The 20,859-nt window shown below is 34.1% G+C and overlaps 1 protein-coding gene across 4 annotated transcripts in view; it reads right to left on the bottom strand.

Moving 5' to 3' along the window:
- MKLN1 (muskelin 1) overlaps positions 1-20,859 on the bottom strand; it is a 326,912-nt gene that overhangs the window by 9,745 nt on the left and 296,308 nt on the right. For all 4 annotated transcript variants that reach the window (XM_061198731.1, XM_061198728.1, XM_061198730.1 and 1 more), the window contains 4 exons: positions 14,904-15,051; positions 13,849-13,963; positions 12,259-12,398; positions 7,616-7,718 (listed from right to left, as the gene is read on the bottom strand). In XM_061198731.1, coding sequence (XP_061054714.1) covers positions 7,616-7,718; positions 12,259-12,398; positions 13,849-13,963; positions 14,904-15,051 — 506 coding nt within the window. The remainder of the gene's footprint in view (positions 1-7,615; positions 7,719-12,258; positions 12,399-13,848; positions 13,964-14,903; positions 15,052-20,859) is intronic.

Here is a 20,859-nt window from a genome sequence, read left to right as displayed (position 1 = left end):
CATGGATGGACCTAGAGGGTATTATGCTAAGTGAAATAAGTCAGACAGAGAAAGACAAATACCAGATGTTACCACTTATACGTGGAACCTAAATAATAAATGAATGAATAAAACAAAACAGAAAGACTCACAGATAGAGAGAACAAACTAGTGGTTACCAATGGGAAGATGGAAAGGGGTAGGGGCAGGACAGAGATAAGATTAAGAGGTACAAACTACTATGTATAAAATAAATAAGCTACAAAGATACATTGTATAGCACAGGGAATACAGCCAGTATTTTACAATAACTTTAAATGGGATATAATCTATAAAAGTATTGAATCACTATTTTACACACCTGAAACTAATATAATATTGTAAATAACTATACTTTGATTAAAGAAAAAGAAAATTACTCATTTGGGAATCTATCACATATAGAGAGACTGATGCCCTGTGTACACAGTTACTGAACTTTTAGTAAATATGAATTCTCACTTCAAAAATAAATGCATGCTACTGTAAAACACCTGATGTCTCTGTGTAAATCAAACTCTGAGAAAAAAAGCATGGTTATTATGCATAAGCCACCCCTAAATTACAACTTAGATTGGTATTCCATGGTCATATATAATTGTATTATTACATAATTATAAAGGCTCAAAGGTCTTTTTTACATTGAAAAAATGTTGTAAGTGTTGATTAGATTCCCAGGCCAGCCAGAGTTAGTTTAAATCAGACAATGCAACTGAACAATGACAAAATAAGATAAAACTATTGCATCACTGGTACTTTAACAAATTGGTAAAAAGAAATAAAAATTTAGGAGAACTATTCATATTTATCTTGAATGAGGATGCTGGAAAACAGGTCAGTTAAAGGAAGGAATAGGAGTATACAAATGAGTAGAATCTCAATGGAGTTTACTTGGCACTTTGCAAGGCTTGAGCAGTTGATACCACTGATTCTTCAGGACGTATTTGACACTTATACTTGTAGCCTTTAAAATTTCAGGTTATCAGTCACCTGATTAACGATCCTTTGAATGTAAGAAACTGGACAAATTAGTTAGGAAAAAATGGGATAAAAGGAAGAGTTAAAAATGTATGAAACTTCTTCATATATTCTGGGTATCAGTCCTCTGTCAGACGTATCTACTGCAGATATTATTTGGTCTGAGGCTTGTCTATTTTTATTTTTATTTTTTATTTTTGGCCGCATGGTGTGGCCTGTGGGATCTTAGTTCCCCAACCAGGGATCGAACCCAGGCCCTCTGCTGTGAAACCCTGAAGTCCCAATCACTGGACCACCAGAGAATTCCCTCATCTATTTTTTTTGATAGTGTCTTTTAATGAGTAGAAATTTTAATTTTGTTGAAGTCCAATTTGTCAACTTTTTATGATTAGTGCCTTTTGTGTCATGTCCAAGAAAGCTTTGCTTATCCCAAGGTTGTGAAGATAATCTGTTTTCTTCTTAAAGTTTCATTGTTTTGGGTTTTATACTTAGATCCATAATCCATCTTAATTTTTGTGTTAAGAGTGAAATAGGGGTTGAGATATCCAGTTATTTAGCACTATTTGTTAAAAAAAACTTTCCTTATTGGACTTGGTGCTCTGGTCAAAAAAATAAACTGACTGCATATATATGAGTCTGTTTCTGAACTCTATTCTGTTCTATTGATCTATTTGTCTATCCTTAAGGCAGTACCACACCACCTTGATTACTATGGCTCTATACAGAGTCCTGAAATCAGGTAGTAAGTATGAGACCTCCAACTTTTTCTTTTTTCAAGATTGTTTTAGCTAGTCCAGAGCCTTTGCATTTCGACTAAATTTTAGAATAAGTTTGTCTATCTCCTCAACAACAACAAAGAAACCCAAACTGGCTGGAATATTGACAGGAACTGCATTAAATTATAAACCAATTTGGGGAGAATGGGCATCTCAACACTTTTTAGTCTTTCAAACCACAAATGTGATTTATTTCTCCATTTATTTAGGTATTCTTTAATTTCTTTGTCATCTAAAAATGCAAACAGTTTTACTTCCTCCTTTCAAATCTATATGCTGTTTCTTTTTCTTACCATATCGTACTAGCTAGGACTTCTGGCACAATGCTAAATAGAGGTGTTGAAGCAGACAACCTTTCCTTGTCATAATCTTAGGGGAAAGGGTTTAATGTTTTACAATTAACTATGGTACTAGCTGTATGTTTTTCACAGATGTCCTTTATGAGATTTATGATGTTTCCTTTTATTCCTGGTTTGTTAACAATTTTTATCATCAATGGGTTTTGCATTCTGTCAAATGCTTTTCTTCACTTATTGAGATGATCTGTGGTTTTTCTCTTTCATTCTGCCTATGTGGTGAAATATACTGATTTTCAAATGTGAAACCAACCTTGTACTCCTAGCATAAACCCCCTCTTGGCTATTGTGCATTAACCTTTTCATATATTGCTGGATTCAATTAACTAAAATTTTCTTAAGAATTTTGTATCTACATTCACAGGGGTATTGGTCTGTAATTTTCTTTGCTAGTAATGTCTTTTTTGGGTTTTTACATCAGAGTTAAGCTGCTTCATAAAAGGATTTAGAAGGTGTTCTGTCTTATTCTGATTTCTACGAATCTATACCAAATTGGCATTTTTTTCTTCCTTAAAAGGTTGATAGAATTTACTGATACAGCCATCCAGGCCTAGTATTTTCTCTCTTGGAAAGTTTTCAATTACAAATTCAATCTCTGTAATTGATATGGAGTTCCTTAAGATTTTCTAATTCTTCTTGTGTTAGTTTTGGTAAGTTGTATCTTTCAAGAAATTTGTCCATTTCATCAAGTTGCTGAATTTGTTGACAAACTTGTTCATAATATCTCCTTAGTACACTTTTAATGTAGGTAGGGCTGTAATGATCTCCCCTTTTCATTTGTGATGTTGATAATTTATGTTTTCATTATTTGTTTCCTTGGTAAATCTTGCTAGAGGTTGACCAATTTTAGTCACTTTTTCAAAGAACAAACTTTTCACTTTTTACATTTTTTCTACTGTTTCCTATTTTACTAATTTCCTATATTCTAGTGAATACTTATTTGGGGTTAATTTGTTGCTCTTTTCTAACTTCTAAGATGAAAGATAAACTTCATTGGCTCTAAACAGAAGGATGGGGAGAAAACTGTTATTTTAACCATCCAATTAAATAAGTGGCATTGCTATGTACTGGCCTAGAGTTTCAACAGGTACTGAGTAATAGTACACAATCTGAATAAAGTCAGTCCTCTCTCCCCAGCTTCAGACTTGAATATCCAACTATCACTTCAACATCTCAAGCTGGCTGTTTCACAGGCATCTCAAACTGAACATATGCAAAATTAAACTCCTGATTCCAGTCAGGAGGCTCCACCTTCTCATTTCAGTTGACAGTAACTCCATCCTTCTAGTTTTTCAGGCTCAAAACTTTGGAGTAATTTCTTTCAAACCCTACATCCAATCATAAAATTCCGTTGGTTCTACCTTTAAAATATATTGAGGGGACTTCCCTGGTGGCGGAGTGGTTAAGAATCCGCCTGTCAATGCAGGGGACACGGGTTCCATCCCTGGTCCGGGAAGATCCCACATGCCTCAGAGCAACTAAAAGCCTGTGCGCCACAACTACTGAGCCTGCACTCTAGAGCCCGCGTGCCACAACTACTGAGTTCATGCACCACAACTACTGAAGCCCGTGTGCCTAGAGCCCGTGCTCCACAAGAGAAGCCACCCAATGAGAAGCCTGCACACCGCAACGAAGAGTAGCTCCCTCAGTTTGTTATAAAGCAGAAGCTAACACACCATTGTAAAGCAATTATACTTCAATAAAGATGTTTAAAAAAAAAAAAAAAAAAAAAAAAAGAGTAGCTCCCGCTCGCCGCAACTAGAGAAAGCCCACGCGCAGCAACGAAGACCCAATGCAGCCAAAAAAGTATATACATACATACATACATATATATATGTGTGTATATATATATATGTATGTGTGTGTATATATATATATATATATGTATGTGTGTGTATATATATATAGAGAGAGAGAAAGAGAGAGAGAGGGAGGGAGGGAGGGAGAATCTGATCTATTTTACTTCTCACCATTTCTATTGCTACTACTTTGCTCTGAGCAACAATCCCCCTTGCTTAGATTTCTACACCTCCCTCATAGTTCTCTTTGCCTCCATCCTTGTTCCCTTTTAGTCTATTCTCAATAGTCAGAGTGACCTAATTAAAACATAAAGCAGATGATATCACTCCTCTGCATGGACAATACCCTGAACCAGCTCCCTATTCAGAGTAAAAGCCAAAGTCTTAATAATGACTTACAAAGTCATTCATAACCTGTTCTGCCAATCCCTGCTCTTACCTCTTGGACCTCATCTCTGACTACTTTCACTCTCCTTACCTCTACTCCAGCCACAAGTATCTCCTTGCTGTTCTAAACAAAGCCAAATATTCTCATCCCAGGGTCTCTGTTCTAGCCCTCCCTTTACTAGGAATTATCGTCCCCAAATTATCTACTTAGATCACTCCCTCATATTCTTCAAGTCTTCGTGCAAATCTGATTTCCAAATGAGGTCTATTATGATTATTCTATTTAATACTGCAACTGTCCAATTCTTACCCCTTATATATATATATATTTTTTTTTTAAACATAGATTTTATTTATTTATTTATTTTTGGCTGCGTTGGGTCTTCGTTGTTGCGCGCGGGCTTTCTCTAGTTGCGGCAAGCGGGGGCTACTCTTCATTGAGGTGCGCGGGCTTCTCATTGTGGTGGCTTCTCTTGTTGCAGAGCACGGGCTCTAGGCACGCGGGCTTCCATAGTTGTGGCTTGAGGGCTTCAGTAGTTATGGCTCGCGGGCTCTAGAGCGCAGGCTCAGTACTTGTGGTGCACGGGCTTAGTTGCTCCGCGGCATGTGGGATCTTCCCGGACCAGGGCTTGAAGCCGGGTCCCCTGCGTTGGCAGAAGGATTCTGAATCACTGCGCCACCAGGGAAGTCCCCTTATATTTTTGATCTCTTTTTAACTTTCCTATAATACTTACCAAATTCTAATGCACGGTATAATTTATTTAATATGTTTATTGTTCCTCCCCACTAGTACGTAAGTACCTCCTGGGCAAGTATCTTGTTTGGTTCACTGGTATATCTCTTGTACCTAGAAGAATGCCTGGCATATTGTAGGAACTCTACACAATCTGTTAAATAAATGACACCGGTACTTTGGAAGCTCAGTAGAAAGATAATTAATACAAAGTGTGCAATACTGGCTGAAAACTTGTTTTTCTTGTTCCTTCTCTATTACAGAATCCTCTCTGAAAATGGTAGAATCAGTTTAGGCATCCTTTTCTTGGCCCTTTTCTAGAAAAAAATATAATGTTCATAAACTTTATTATAAGCTCATCACCAATTTAGAACCCATGCTCTGGAGACTGGAAGAAAGCAAAGAACCATTATTAGTTGATAGTCCACCAGCATTTTGTGACTAACAGACACAATGATGACCCAAAAAAGGGGGAGAAAAATCTAAAAACCACTTCTGGTTGCTGATAAAATCATTTAATATGATGAAAAATTTGTAAAACATACATAGAGAACAAAACCAAGCTACTACAGAAAATGAAGAGCAGTAAGGCCTTTCTCAAAAAGGGGAATGATTTCTTACAATGAAAAGCAAAGATCTATATGCCTCACTAACAGATACTGTAAGTACATATATATACCGGAGCTGTCACCAAGGGATTTCTTTCCCAAAACGAAATCTGTTCACACATTTTTAAACAAAAGAATAACCTTACAGACCAGTAATTCTCAATTTTTTAGGTGTGTTTTCAGTTTTCCATTGTAAAAGAGCAGACAGAGGAGAATCTTAGGGTGAAGGTATTGTTCTGAAAAAGTTTCTAAAGTGATTCTGATACTGACATACACATGAATAACATCATTTTTACTAACTTCTACTAGGGTTAAACAACTCTTGATAGATACAGCTCTTCAGAAATGGAGTGGAAGTCTGTGGCATACAAAATCACAATTTGATACTCTTCAGGAAAAGAGAAACCCACTACCAAAATTCTTAAAATGACTGTTTGAACTTGAGATACTTCCCTGTCCTGGACTTTACTACTAGCTTAGCTTTAAGAGCAAACTGTCTGTTTTCTTTGGCCTACTTGCAACTCACACAGCTGAAAATATTTACTTTGAAATATTTTGTTTTGGTTTGGTTTTAAAAAATAAAAGAAAAATGAACGTTACCGGATTATAGCCATTTTAGACAGACTATGGTGAAAACACAAGAAAATCCATTTATAACTCTCAAATGCATGGTCTAACAAAATGAACGTTAATGGACTCTTCACAACTATGTTCAGTTTATAAGCCATAACAGATTAAACCAAATATATTCTGCTACTTGGCAAAATCGTGACAATTCTCCCTATTTCAAATAGTATCATGAACTGACTGAAGACTCAAGAAAAGACAATTAACTGTCCTTTTTCAGGGGGTTTTAAAGTGTGTTCTGCTGATTCTCCACCTACTGAAGGGTTGTAACCAATACTGAGTAAGAGAACTAGGGCTTATTTTCACAGTAGGCAACTATGAAAGAGTATTTCTTTGTTTTGGTGCCAAGGACATGCAGGCTCTTCTGCTTGAAAGTACAATGAACCTGGTGCCTGAAAGTCATTCAGTCTGATATCTGTGTCAATGCTAAACAGAGAAAAACACTGCTTGATGTTGCTATTACAAAGCCAAAGCACAGCAACAGCTAACAGGGAAATAGATGTAAGGAACAGAACTACATATAATCACCAATTCTGAGAATGGAAGGTAAAATGGATTGCAGTTCAGATGTTGCTAGATGAACTATGAACAAGAATAGTTGGCAAAAGGAAGAAGTGACAAAAGGAATCTTAGAAGTTGGAAGAGAGGTTGTAAGACCATGAAACTCACTGCAGGTATATTCACACACTGTGGATATGCAAATATGCCCTAAGAATATTAAATCTTAGAAACAGTTGCTTCCATCCCATGTTATGTATCAAAAAAACTGAAAAGTAATGATCTGTTACTAAGTTCTCAAGCTTAGGGGCTACTGATGAACGAAGTTAGTAGCCTATGGTAAAACTGTACTGCTACAACATTTATATAACTAAATATCAAGCCAGCAAAGATTCTACTCCCACCAACCTCTCTTCACTTTCTCCTTACAATAAAGGAGAGTTTTCTTTCTTCTTTTAGGGGATTTTGGAGTATCAGTAGAAAAAGTTTATACTGAACTTTATGTAACCCTTAAGTAAAAGAAGTATGGAACGATGGTAGAAGTAAAATTTTCTATTTCCTTCCCAATACAAAATCTAATGACTACTTAAAACTTTATACTTGAGAATCCTTTTGAGTGGATCACAGGTTTTTGTGTGACCTGAATCTTAAGATTACCACATGCAAATATGTCTACTCAATTTTTATTTCATCTGCTCTGTACCATTTTTAAGATTTTTAGGGTCATCATATTTTCCTCACTTTCCTTTAAACACCCAAGAGCAAAGTCAACAAATATAAGTTAGAAAGACATTTTTTTAAACGTTCAATTTCTGAAGTTTATTACCACCTTTACCTCTTTTGTCTCTTCTGGGTCTGAATGATCCACAGTTATATAAAGATCATTTTGTAGATATTTCAGAGCACTAAGGGGATCCATTTGGGCCTTCTCTTCAAACCTAGAAAATGTAGACAAGAATAATAATTGTCTAGAGTTATGAAAAAACATCAGAAATGTCTTTTAAACCCAGAGTGGAATACTCTGTATCTGAGAAGATATTGTGGATATCTAAAAAACCTGTGTTTAACAATCCAGAAGTAAGAATACTGACACATATATAAATAGTGTACATGTGGAGTCCCTGGAGATGTAATGGTAATGTCAGGCTGTGGTGCTAGAGACTGGATAAGAGCATTTCCGACCCTCCTCTTAAAACTATAAGCTAAGATTAAATCAACTACAAAACATAGTGAATATGTCAAATATTTTATATAACAGAAGTGCAAAATAGCCAAATATGTTTCATAAAAAAACAAGTAGAGATAAAATAAAAATACTTTCCTAGATTTGTGTCATATACTTTCCACTGGAGGTGTTTAACAGATACTTCAGAAAGTGAAATGAGTATAGTTTCTTTTAATGAGTATCATTAACACTGATTAGATATTTTTAATGAGACTATTTCCATGTCTCAGTCAGTAATAACAATAACAACTGTAGCAATCATTTACCAATCGCTTGTTTTGTGCTAGACACTGTATCAAGTATCTTACATATATCATTTCATTTATCCTCCCATAACTCTATGATGACAAGATTATCATCATTTAAAAAAAAAAAAAAGATGAGGAACTGAGCCTAGTAAATGAACTTGACCAAGCTAAGACCTAGTAAGTGGCAGAAGTAGAATTAAATACGAGTCTCTCTGATTCCAAAGCTGAAAGGAAACCATGAATTTTCTTAAATTAAAAAAGTCTGCTTGGGACTATATATCTATTTAAATAATGATAATTCCTTTTGTAACAGCATAATTATATATGTATTTATTTCTAATAAACTGGTATGCTTTTCAAAATATTATACAGAAAGAATAGAAGACATTTAATTTCATTTGGGAAAGGAAAATAGTGAAGAGCCTTTCACAACTGTGTTCAGCTGATGGCATCAATAATTTCCTGTCTTTAGAGCTAATCTCAGTGATAGGGTACCTGGAGGGGCAAAGACTGGCAAAATATTACAGTTTTCTTGTACCAGACAGTACCCTGATTGTCAGCCAGCCTTACAACCCTCAGATGAGAGTCTTAGGTCCATGTTACTCTACCATCTTGTCCACAATGAATTAGACCAGAGTTTTGGCACCTGAGCCAAAAGCAATCGTCTTGAGCTTGATGAGCAATTTATAAAGTGGCCTGGCAGAATTCTTTCCAATAGGGATACTCTCTCTAGGGAACTCTCTCTAAGAAGATACTATCTTAGAGAATCTGAATGTGAGAGACACAAGGACACAAAAAACATACAAAACACAGAAGGCAATAAGCGGAAGATATGAGATGACAGATTTCCTTCTCTTCCTATCCTTCTCTCCCTTCCTTCCTACTACCTAGCTACCTAGCCACCTACCGAAGCCGTAAGGGAAAGCAGAGTCAGGAAGTAGAACAGGAAAAGCAGACAGAAAGAAGCAGAAAGAGAGAGGCTCAGTTACAAGGAAAGCTACTTCAGTAGCTCCTAGCTATCAGAATTGTCTCAGTATCCTGAACAATTCTCCACCAGGCCTCACTGTTCAAGTGCTGAGGAAGCACCTTAATTCTCTGGATATTCTCTTAATAAATTCTTTTTCAGTGAGATATCCTAAGTATGTCTTTATCCTTGTAACCTGACAACTTAACCAACACACACTTACTGTACTATTAAATAAATCCAGCAAAGGGATCCATTTTCCTGGAAAGCGTGTTCTCTCTTTTCTTTTTTAAGCTTTTTTGTTAGCCCGCAAAAACTTATTACTGGACTTGTGTCTGCAGTCTAGAATTATATTTCAGCCAACAATTCTGCCCTCTACATAAAGGAACAAGGAACTAATCGTATTAAAATTTTTTTCTTTTGCCCCTTTCCACCCCCAAATCATCAATATATTTGGAAACTTGAATACTATAGGAAAAAACAGTGGCACTTTATTTTCTGTATTATGTGGCACCATTAAGAACAAAGACACTTTCTTGGCATTCAATATACTTCTCTCCCTCCAAATTTATATTTTAACTAAAATTTATACTTTAAAATTTATATTTTAACTAAATAGTAGCAAATTTCAAAGTTCGATTATTTGCCCAATCACAGAAACTTGCTGCCTTTCAACTTCAGTCACTTTATTTCATGAATCATTCTCACACTCACAAGATTTGCTAGAGTCTTTCATAATGTAATTAAAAATTTAAATAATTTGTTACTGATTATTTTTTTCCTTATCCACTTTCATTCTTCACTTTGTGCCTTTACTAGCACAAGTCACTAATGATGTTTTGTACTTGAAACTTAAAACATGCCGTAATATATATTTCAGATTCCTATAAATTGTCATTTCACCTGTCCACTGATAGATTTTTAAAGGAGAAAAATGACTGCCAAAGATAAAAAATAGTAATACTTCTTAGGATGGGTTGGTTGGTTGGGAAAATGAATAATTCTACTTACTTCCAGAAGGAATGAAAATTAACTTTCTGGAGGGCAACGTATAATTCATCAATTCTATCGTTATCCTACAGAAATTTTGGATAGGGGTGCATATGGAAGTATATAATAACATTAACTACAGTGTTATTTATAATTGCAAATAAGTTGGAAATAATCTAAATAGTAAACAAAAGGAGACTAGTTAAGTAAATTACACAGAGTAGAACACTATGTAGCCATTATAATTATGATTTGTATTTTTATTTTTTAACATGGTAATAAGATGTTTATAATACATCACTCATTAAAAGACATAAGATTCAAAGCAAGATGATCCTTATTTTTTAAACAAACAAAAATTCTGTTTGTGCACATGCAATTCAAGGGATACACACCAAAATACTATTTCTGAATGGTGGGATGAGGGATGTTTCAATTCTTTGTGGTGGGGAGAGAGGACTTTTTTTTTTTCCTTTACTAACCATGGATTACTTTTCTAATTAAAAGCCAGAGGAAAGTGTTTATAAGTAAGTTCGAATTCTTTACATACAGCACTAGACAACCTTCTTTAATCTCTAGTGGGCTTTTGGTCAGGAAATTTTTTTTAAAAGCTCAACTCAACATTCTAACTATAGTTGTTGTATCTGAAGTAGGAAAAAAAAAACCATTATGATTTCCCCAAATTTGTCTTATTGTCTTAACCTTTTAAAACAAAGTTTAAAGTTTTTTTAAACTTTTGAAAACAAACTTTAACATTAAGTACCAAGGAATATTATTTTAGCAACGTAAACATTAGCTGAAGGTACCTCAAGCTTAAATCTTGTTAATAAGACAAAATTTATCTCTTGCCATCCAGCCAACGTGACGATTCAGACCTTTTCTCCTATAGATTCTATAGGAAATACTCTTAATTATTCATAGTAATAACAAAGTAACAGAAGCAACTAGCTTTTGTTATCAATTTATCTCTCAAGCACAACTTGTGAAAGCAGAGAGAGAAATAATAAGCAAACATGATATGATAAAGGAACACAAATCTAACTTACACCTACACAGATTTTTATTTATTTATATTGTATATAAAATAGAATATGTAATTATATACTAAACATATAAACACACATGTGTGCATGTCTGTGTATATACAGATGTGTACAGGGTGGTGGTGGTGGTGAAGTGGTAACTCTGGAGTCAGGATACGCAGCATCAAATCCCGGCTCTGTCACTTACGGCTGAACGACCTTAGATCAGTTATACAACCCACTTAAAAATGCTTCCATTTCTTCTTTTATAAAAGAGTAATAATAACAGTACCTACTCCACTGTCTTATTGTGAGAATAATATGCAGGATCTAGCACACAAAATTGCTCATAAATGGTACCTATTATCATCATTAAAAGATAAACTTCTCTCCCTCCAAATTGTAAATTTTTATTACGATCTAACACTACCAGTAACCAAAGGGATAGATGTATTTTTCTACATTTTTCAGCTTATCACCTGCTAAGGCTAAAAAGCAAACATGACCGAGGAGATATATGAAAATGTTTGATTACGTGATTTTGCAATTAACTGGCAAAAGTAATGATGTAAAGCTATAATCATATTTGAAGTTGCATTCTGAAATATCAAATTATAAAGAGATTATTTACCCAACTATATCATCACATTCACTGTTAAGAGAGTTATCAATAGGTCAGTCACATGCCAATAATCTAGAACTGATATAATCTGTAGTGGTTAGGCCTTGAGTTACTTGAAGGTAGGTTCATCACGTTCACAGAAACTTTTTCCATTAACAGCTGCAAAATATCCTTGCTCTATCTTTAATAATTTTTAGCATCAAGATCTATCTTCACTTTGTACCGTCCTTTGAAAGAAGAAAGCAAAAATAAGGAGAACAGGGCATTTACAAAAGTCATGATCTTCACAGTACTTACAGTGTCATGTCACTAAATTTCCAAAGACAAAGTCACATCTCTAAAGCTTAGGTAATACCAACAATAGCTGATAATGCTAAATAAATGTTTTCAGTGATTTATTTTTATACCTGTGTTTTCTTATGAGGTACTTGCAATGCCTCAGTAAGTAATCTTTTGAAGGCCTACACAATTTCAGTGACCAGAAGTCATCTAATCTCATCTTTGGGGAGCAAGATTTTCCTGGATTCCCACCAAATAAATAATGAACCTGTAATAAATAAAACAAACCAGATTTTTAAAAAATGCATGCATACTCAAGAAACTACGAAAGTCAAAGTAAAATTTCTTCATTTTGGTAGTAGTGTGTAACAAGTAACTTCTTTAGCTTTACTAAAGACTAAAACATTATTACATGTCTACTAAAGGCTGCTTCTGCTTTTTCTCAAGTTTCCATTTTACTTTAAAGTACTGTGACTACTTCCTTAAATTACATTTTCTATTAAAATAAGTTGTATCACCACAGTTACACTGACAATGGAAGACATAAAACAAAAGCAATGATAGTAAGAAGCTATTCCAAGGTACTGAGTCTGCTTAGGGCAACAAATAATGGGGATTATCAAGTTAATCAAGTGTTGATCATAATAAAAAATGATATCTTTTAAAAAACTGACACACAAGTTGAATCACTGAAGGTCAACAGTAACTAGAAACTTTAAAAATTTTAGCATCTTACTTTTGCTTTAGCCTTAATGCTGAATATTTTTAAATGGCATATATGATTTGTGAAATAACTTTTAAAATATTTTTCTATTATTCAGTTAATATCAAGTAAGAAATGTAAAAGGAATACTATAATGATTTCACTATTATAATTACAGCTTTAGTAATATTCTGTACTCCAAGTGTTAAAGCAGTTCTTGAAATTTTGAAAACATTTATAACCAGTAGTGTTACACAACAAAAATATTTATTTCGTCCTATAGATGGAAATTCACTTATCCTTTAATTTGGGAGACTCTCAGAGAAAGGGCTTTTATTTACTCCCATGGTATCTTTTACCTAAAGTTCTCAAATGACAGAGGATTTAAATAATCATCTATGGCCTAAACAGAAAGAATACAGGTTCTGTCAGTAATTTACTATGTAATCTGAGCCCAATCACTATACAACATGTAAAATTTAAGGGAGAAATAGCTTAAGAAACCACTCTGAACACTTAGGGACACTAAAACTTCAGAATTCAGGACTGTTTTCATAGGCTGATGGAACAGATTATGTCAATGATAGATAGGAAAAATAAAGATAAAAAGACTTCTTACACAATGGGAAAATCTAAAATCAGGAAGTTATATATACCTTTTCATATCATGGAAAAAAGTATACAAGTGCTGAAAACTGTACATCTTCTACTTGAATATTCATATTGTATTGACAGAAACAGTAGGCCATGCTACGTATCAGATCTATGCAGCTAAGAAGCAGCAACCACTGACCATTTTCACAAGAAGAAAAGTGTCAGGAACTGTGGACTATGCAAAAATGTTTATTCTCTTAAGGAATTTTAGGGACAAGTGGTATCAAATGTCTGCTACGTATTCTAGTAAATGTCAGTAATTTTTATTCAAATCTACTTAAAAATAATCAGAAACATATATTTTGAGATTCTTTCCAATTGTACATCACAGAAAGTTTACAGGTCAATGTAGTTAGTATACCTTGTGTAACTCATCGTATACAAGCTGATGGGCAAATCTTGGACATGGTTCTTCCTCCTGAAGACTTTTACTTGGATTATCCTTTGCAGCTTGATCATTCTTATAGACGCAAGACCTGAAAGACATTGCTTTTTAGGCATTCTATCTTAGAAAATTAGCAGCAAACATAATGTTAATACAATTGTAGCAAGCAAATTAACGCAATGTCTAATTACCAACAAAAAATTATAAATTTGTTCACATCAAATCTTAAAGTTCTGGTCACCCTCATAAAATAATCTGAATTTTTAATGTCCATCAAAAATCTCACTTAAGAACAACCTACTTCGTGTTATGAAACAGGTTCAGCATATATGAAGGCTTAAATCAACGGCTGAAAGAGATGATATCACATTTATCTATTCACAATAAAAAAGCTCACAACAGACTTCTTTCATTCTTACTGTAAATAAATGTCTTATTTAGAAAATAATAAATTCCTTAGCTGCTGAGCACCACCCTCCATTACTGAATGGAGGAAGTTCTCTGAAGTTCCTCTGTTTTGGAGAATATTCACTTATGTAGTAATCACAGAACATTAGAGCTGGATCCTCTAGGTCAGTGTTTTTCAAAGCAAAATGTGCAGCAGTTCTGTGAGATGCTCTGTGACAAAAGGGTCCTAGTTTGAAAATGCTAAATAATAATGCTCCCCACCTTGCTCTAGTCAAACTGCTTCATTTTATTAAAAACTAAGAAAAGACCTGGGAACATTAAAAATACATTGTTCTCAAGTTTACACATCTACTTGGTAGCAAAAGCTAGAATAAAATACAATTCTCTTGACTCTCAGACCAAGAAACATCTACTAATTGAAATAATTCAGCGGTAAAATCCATTTGCTGAACATCGCTGTATACACAGGCACCAGTACTGACTTTTCCACTCCCCAATATTGATATTAAAATGTATGACATCACAAATTAACATAAGCCTTCCATCTCTCTCTTCTTTTGAATAAACCAACAACCTCAAATAAATGTTACACTGTGATTGCAGCACAGACAAGAGCTACTTACCAACTATTCCTTACAATGTCATAAATCCAGAATGAATTTCTGACATTCTCTTCCCTCTTTTCCTTGTCTTTGCTGAGTCCAGATAAGACATGTATTTCATTCAGTTCTGGATCAATGGTTGCTCTCTGTGTGAATCCTGTCATTGGAACTATAAATTGAAAGAGAAAATAAGATGACAGTATTAACATTAGTTAACAGATTAGTACTACTCTATAAAAGATTACTACATCCTTACCCTGCTCTACTTGTGTCCACAGCACTTACCTTCTAACAGACTACATAACTTTTATATTAAACAATAATCAATTGTTTATTGCCTTCTCCCCACTCGAACATAAGCTCTATAAGGGCAAAGGTTGTTTGGTTCACTGTTTTGTTTCCAGTGCCTAAAACAATTGCCTGGCATATAACAGTTACCCGACTATTTGCTGAAATAAATGAATGCTAACTACCAGAATGGAGTTAGAAGGAGGGAAGAGATAGAAAGAGGTATGCAATGTAATCAATTTTATTGAGGAAAAGGGCAATGCTTTATTTAACTGATTTATTATCTGGGTCAGCTCTAATTTAATAGCAGAGACAAAATATTCAAATCTCGACTGAGAAAAACAAAAATTTGATACACAGGTTTGTTCAATAAGGTCAAAGTCATCTAAAATACCTGTTCAAGACCTACAATGAAATGACATAATTTCCAAGAAAAACAAAATAAAATAAAATATTTGGGGCTAAAATATGCCATTTTGTTTTCCTGAGTGGCTCGAATTCCCCAGAGTTAATTTTCTGAGAAAATATTTTATTTCCTGAGAAATCCATTAAATGAGTGATGGTCATTCGGCATTATCCAGTAATTTGTAAAACACTGATATAGCAAATGCAAATTTTCTCACTATTATTACTTGGAAGTATTAGTTGAAATATAATTTTATGATTCACAACATACTTGCCACAGATCTAAAAACAATGCCACCGTTTCAACACTACATTTCTTTTATACACAATTATCATATGCTGAAAAAGCTAAACAAACATCAGATTGAAGTAAAACATTTCAATCAATCCAGAATACTATGGGAGGAGATGCTAACCACATTGATATTTATTCATCTTTAACTACTTTAGCAGGGCCAAATGATGCAATATGTATTTTTTCCTAGTTTAATTCATGGGTCCTTTTACATTCATATTCAATAAATTTGTTTCGAACATTTTAGAGACTATTCAAATGCATCTCACAGTAAATATATTAAAAAATTATACACACATATATAACACAATACATAATTTCTATGCATCCATACACAAATACATTTATCTTTATACACACACATCAACCTAATCTTAACAATAACCTCAACCCTCACAATACATAGTCTTTAGTGGTTATGTAAAACCTGGTATTTTCTAATTAAGCCTTGGTAAACTTTCAAAAGTGCCCAGGTTCTGACCTCTGTTCCTCAGATAACCTTGGAAGAAAGATAAAACAGTAAAGAAATGAAATCATTTTCATTAGTGGTAGAAGTAGAGGACATAACTGCCTAAATTTATTGCACTTAAATTTCTTCATCCCGTGTAGAATTCTATAACATGGGTTGACAAACTATGGATTGATCTGACCTGCCTAGGGTCAAATCAGGCCTCAGTCATTCATTTACATTTTGTCTGCAGCTGATTTCATCCCACAATAGCAAGGCTGAGTAGTTGCAACGGCAATATTATATCTGGCTCTTCGTAGAAAAAATTTGCTAACCCCTATTCTATAACCTTTTAAAATGCAAATATCAGAGATGTATGACTTATTATAAATGAATGCAACAAACTGCTTACCTAAAATAAGGACCCACTTAAATACCTTAAATAAGGAAACAGAAATTTCAGAGTGGAATGGAAATCAGTGCAGAGGGAAAGAGATTCTGAATTCTATAAAACGGGGCTGGGTCACCGAGAAGAGAATAAAAGAGTACTGGGCTAGGGGAGGCATGTAAGAATGTTACATGCTTTCTCTTCCATACTGCCACATTTTACCTAGAAGCAGCTTTGTAGCAGAAGAGACAAATGACAAGTGTTGCTTCTCAAAAATGAAAGCAGTGGGCAGGTTTACAATACTCAGGGAGGTAAGACTACCATGTTTATAACATCTGTACTATAAGAATTATAAAAAATTACTTTGATTATAAAGCGGATTAGAAAGTATACACTTCCCATTTCTTTGATCTTTCATATACAATATGCCTTTTACTCTGCGTAATGTTGACTTTTGCCTCAAAGTTATACATTTAAATCTTTTATTGGCTTTTCAAACAGCTTTACAGAATATCATTCACATACCATATAATTCACCTATTTAAAGCATACGGCTTGGGGTTTTTTTAGTATATCCACTACAAAACCATCATCACAATCTAATTTTAGAATATTTTCATTACTCCAAAAAGAAACCCTGTACCCATTAGCAGTCATTCCCCATCCCCTTTCACATCTCCCCACAGGGTCACTACATCATTTGACATGTCTATCAACAATCAGTGTGCAGCATAGACAGGCAAAGTGAGAGGCTCGTGAGATACAAAGATCAATTAGGAGGCTGTTAACAGTGCAATGGTGTGGACTGGACGAAGGCAGTAAGGAAATATTAATAAAGAAGCACGATTTCTATCAGCAAAAAAAGGGAGGAGATGTTATGTCAAAAGTACAAAAATCTCTGGACTGGCTTAACAGAGACCAAGCTTGGAGCAGAAACTTGTGAAAAATAAGAGTAAAAATGTTTCACTGAAACTTTTTCGAGGTATCCAAATATTTTACTCTAAGAATATTCAAATGTAAAAATCTCTCAAGGACAGAATTTCTATTACTCCTTAAGTTTACATACCCTTACAAATATAATTTTTATTGCATACTAATGACAAGGAAAAATGTTTATATATATGTGTGTACGTGAATTGAAGAAACATAAAAGAACATACACCAAAAGATAAATAATAGTTATTGGAGAGGGGGAAGTTAGGACATTTTAACTTTCTATTACAGAATATGAAAAGTTTCAATATATATTGCTTTTATAGTTATAAGAAAAGAAGAAAAATCTAAACCAAAACACAGAAAAAAAAAATACATCTGGGTATAAATACTGGGGACTATTAGTAATAAGTGAAAAGTTCTCACACATCCTCCCAAATTTCTCATGAACAAAATTTTACATTAATATTTGGAATGCTGTTATTTAGATGGAAAGGGAATTCATAAAATTGTCAAAAGACAGTTTTACTGACACTAAAAACACCAATGTTTTTAAATCATTTAGTTGCAAAACTAAAACTAGGTATTAAAAAGTATTTTTGATTTTTTTATCTAAAATATAAAAATGAAAACTTACATCTGAGGAGTTCCTAAAGATCAGGCGGTTAATTCAAACTTACACTGAATGTATCCATGTTAATGGCTTTTTGCGTAAATTTTACAAATCGTACTTAAGTTTAATTCCTATTTCCACTCCATTCCACATACAGTAACAATTCAAAAAACATTTCAATAAAAAAACCAATAAAAATAATTTTTTCCTATGATTTGAAAAGATACATGCACCCCAATGTTCACAGCAGCACTATTTACAATAGTGAAGACATGGAAGCAACCCAAATGTCCATCAACAGACGGAAGGATAAAGAAGACATGGTGTGTGTGTGTGTGTGTGTATAAAATGGAATACTACTCAGCCATAAAAACGAATGAAATAATGTCATTTACAGCAACATGGATGGACCTAGAGATTACCACTAAGTGAAGTCAGAAAGAGGAAGACAAATATCATACATCATCGCTTATACGTGGAATCTAAAATATGATACAAATGAACTTATTTACAGAACAGAAATGGACTCACAGACATAGAAAACAAACTTATGGTTACCAAAGGAGAAGGCGGGTGTGGATAAATTAGGCGCTTGGGATTTGCAGATACAAACTACTATATACAAAATAAACAACAAGGTCCTACTGTATGGCACAGGAAACTATATTCAGTATCTTATAATAATCTATAATGGAAAAGAATATAATGGAATCACTTTGCTGTACCAGAAACTAACACAACATTGTAAATCAACAATACTTCAATAAAAAAATAATAAAGTTTTTCATATCTACCTTCAAAAGCAGTCTGGATTTCTCCAAGAAACTATTAAAAATGTCCATTTTCTGTCATACTCTAAATCTAATTTATCTCCTTTGTAAACAGAAGGGAAAAAAACCCCATTTTTCATTTTAAATGAAGATTTTATGCACTTATTAAAGAAAATTAAAATGTAAAAAATTACATGTACACATGCATCAAAGAATTACGGTCTAGCCCTAGTAAGCATTTTAGACTTGAATTTTTACTACTGACAGAAGCTGCTTATGAAATCTAAAGGTTGGGGCTTTTGGTTTTAGACAGAAAACTAAACATTAACTACATTATCCCTCTTTCCCATCATCCCGCTTGAATTGGCAGGAACAATATTCTAGCAAAAAGAAAAACAAAAAAACAGGTCTAGAGAAGAAGAAAGTATGTCAAGAAAGTATCAATAGATAAGAAATTTTGAGGAATCTTGAGAAATAGAAGTTGGGGTTATACGACAGGAAATCACAGCCAAGGAAAGAGAGCCCAACTCACCAGAGACAAAAGATGGAAAATTTCAGAGTAAGTCATCAAATACAAAAAGCAGGAGTAGACCTTGAGAAGCACTCCTGTGGGAGAGCTTCTAATAAGGACACAGGGGTCTATTCTCAGTTTACGCATCCTATAAAAAAGCCTGCATGTACCATGCATTTATACAAAACCCTCAGTCAGTGATTTAAGGGAGAAGGCTACTGGGAAAAAAAGACATACAATGCACAGGAAACCATTATCAACTACCTTTCTTAACTGATACAGTCCTTTATTCATAAATTTTAATGTTTAGACAGGAATCACATGACAATATGAGAAAAAAATCAGCAATGTAAGGAGAGGGACCTAGATGAACAAACAGAACAACAGGAAAAGATAAATCACAGAAAAGAACAGAACTTAGAAGAAAAAATGCAAACTCATTATCCTTGTAGAGAGTGAAGAGAACATTACATGTGTAAAACAAAAATAAGCTTCCTTAAAAAGAAGCAGAGGATGAAAAGATATTAAAAAGTAAAACTATGACAAAAAAATGAAATAACAGAATGAAAATAAAATGTGCATAGTTAAAAACAAAGTCAGTCATCTCAAGATAAAATTGATAAATTACCAGAATATAAAGCATAAAGATATAGAAATTATGACAGAAATGTTAAGAGATAGAGGATAAAGCCATTGAAGTAAAAACTTTGTCTGAAAAGAGCACCAGAAGGAGAAATGAAATAATGTAGAAGAAGGAAATAAAATTTTCCTGAATGGAAGAAAAAAAGTGGGTGTCCTGTTTGAAAGAGCTTGGGGCACTAAGCACATTTTATTAAAAAAAAAAAGCGGGCTTCCCTGGTGGTGCAGTGGTTGAGAATCTGCCTGCCAATGCAGGGGACACAGGTTTGAGCCCTGGTCTGGGAAGATCCCACATGCCGCGGAGCAACTAGGCCCGTGAGCCACAACTACTGAGCCTGCGCGTCTGGAGCCTGTGCCCCGCAACGAGAGGCTGAGACAGTGAAAGGCCCGCGCACCGCAATGAAGAGTGGCCCCCGCTTGCCGCAACTAGAGAAAGCCCTCGCACAGAAACGAAGACCCAACGCAGCCAAAAATAAATAAATAATAAATAAATTAAAAAAACAAAAACAAAAAAAACTAGCTTGGCTATTAAAAAAAATACTTTATACACATATCTCCTAGTGAAACTTCAAAAATTCAGGAATTAAAAAAAAATTCTAAAAGCTTCTAGAGAGGGGAAAAGTAGGTTATTATATACAGAGGAATAAGTATCAAACTAACATTAGACCTTTTATCAGTAACAAAGAA

Source organism: Eubalaena glacialis, chromosome 8 (assembly GCF_028564815.1).
Source record: "Eubalaena glacialis isolate mEubGla1 chromosome 8, mEubGla1.1.hap2.+ XY, whole genome shotgun sequence".
In the NCBI taxonomy this organism is placed as follows: domain Eukaryota; kingdom Metazoa; phylum Chordata; class Mammalia; order Artiodactyla; family Balaenidae; genus Eubalaena; species Eubalaena glacialis.
The sequence above is the reverse complement of the archived record's forward strand: the minus strand, read 5'-3'. Positions and strand labels throughout refer to the sequence as shown.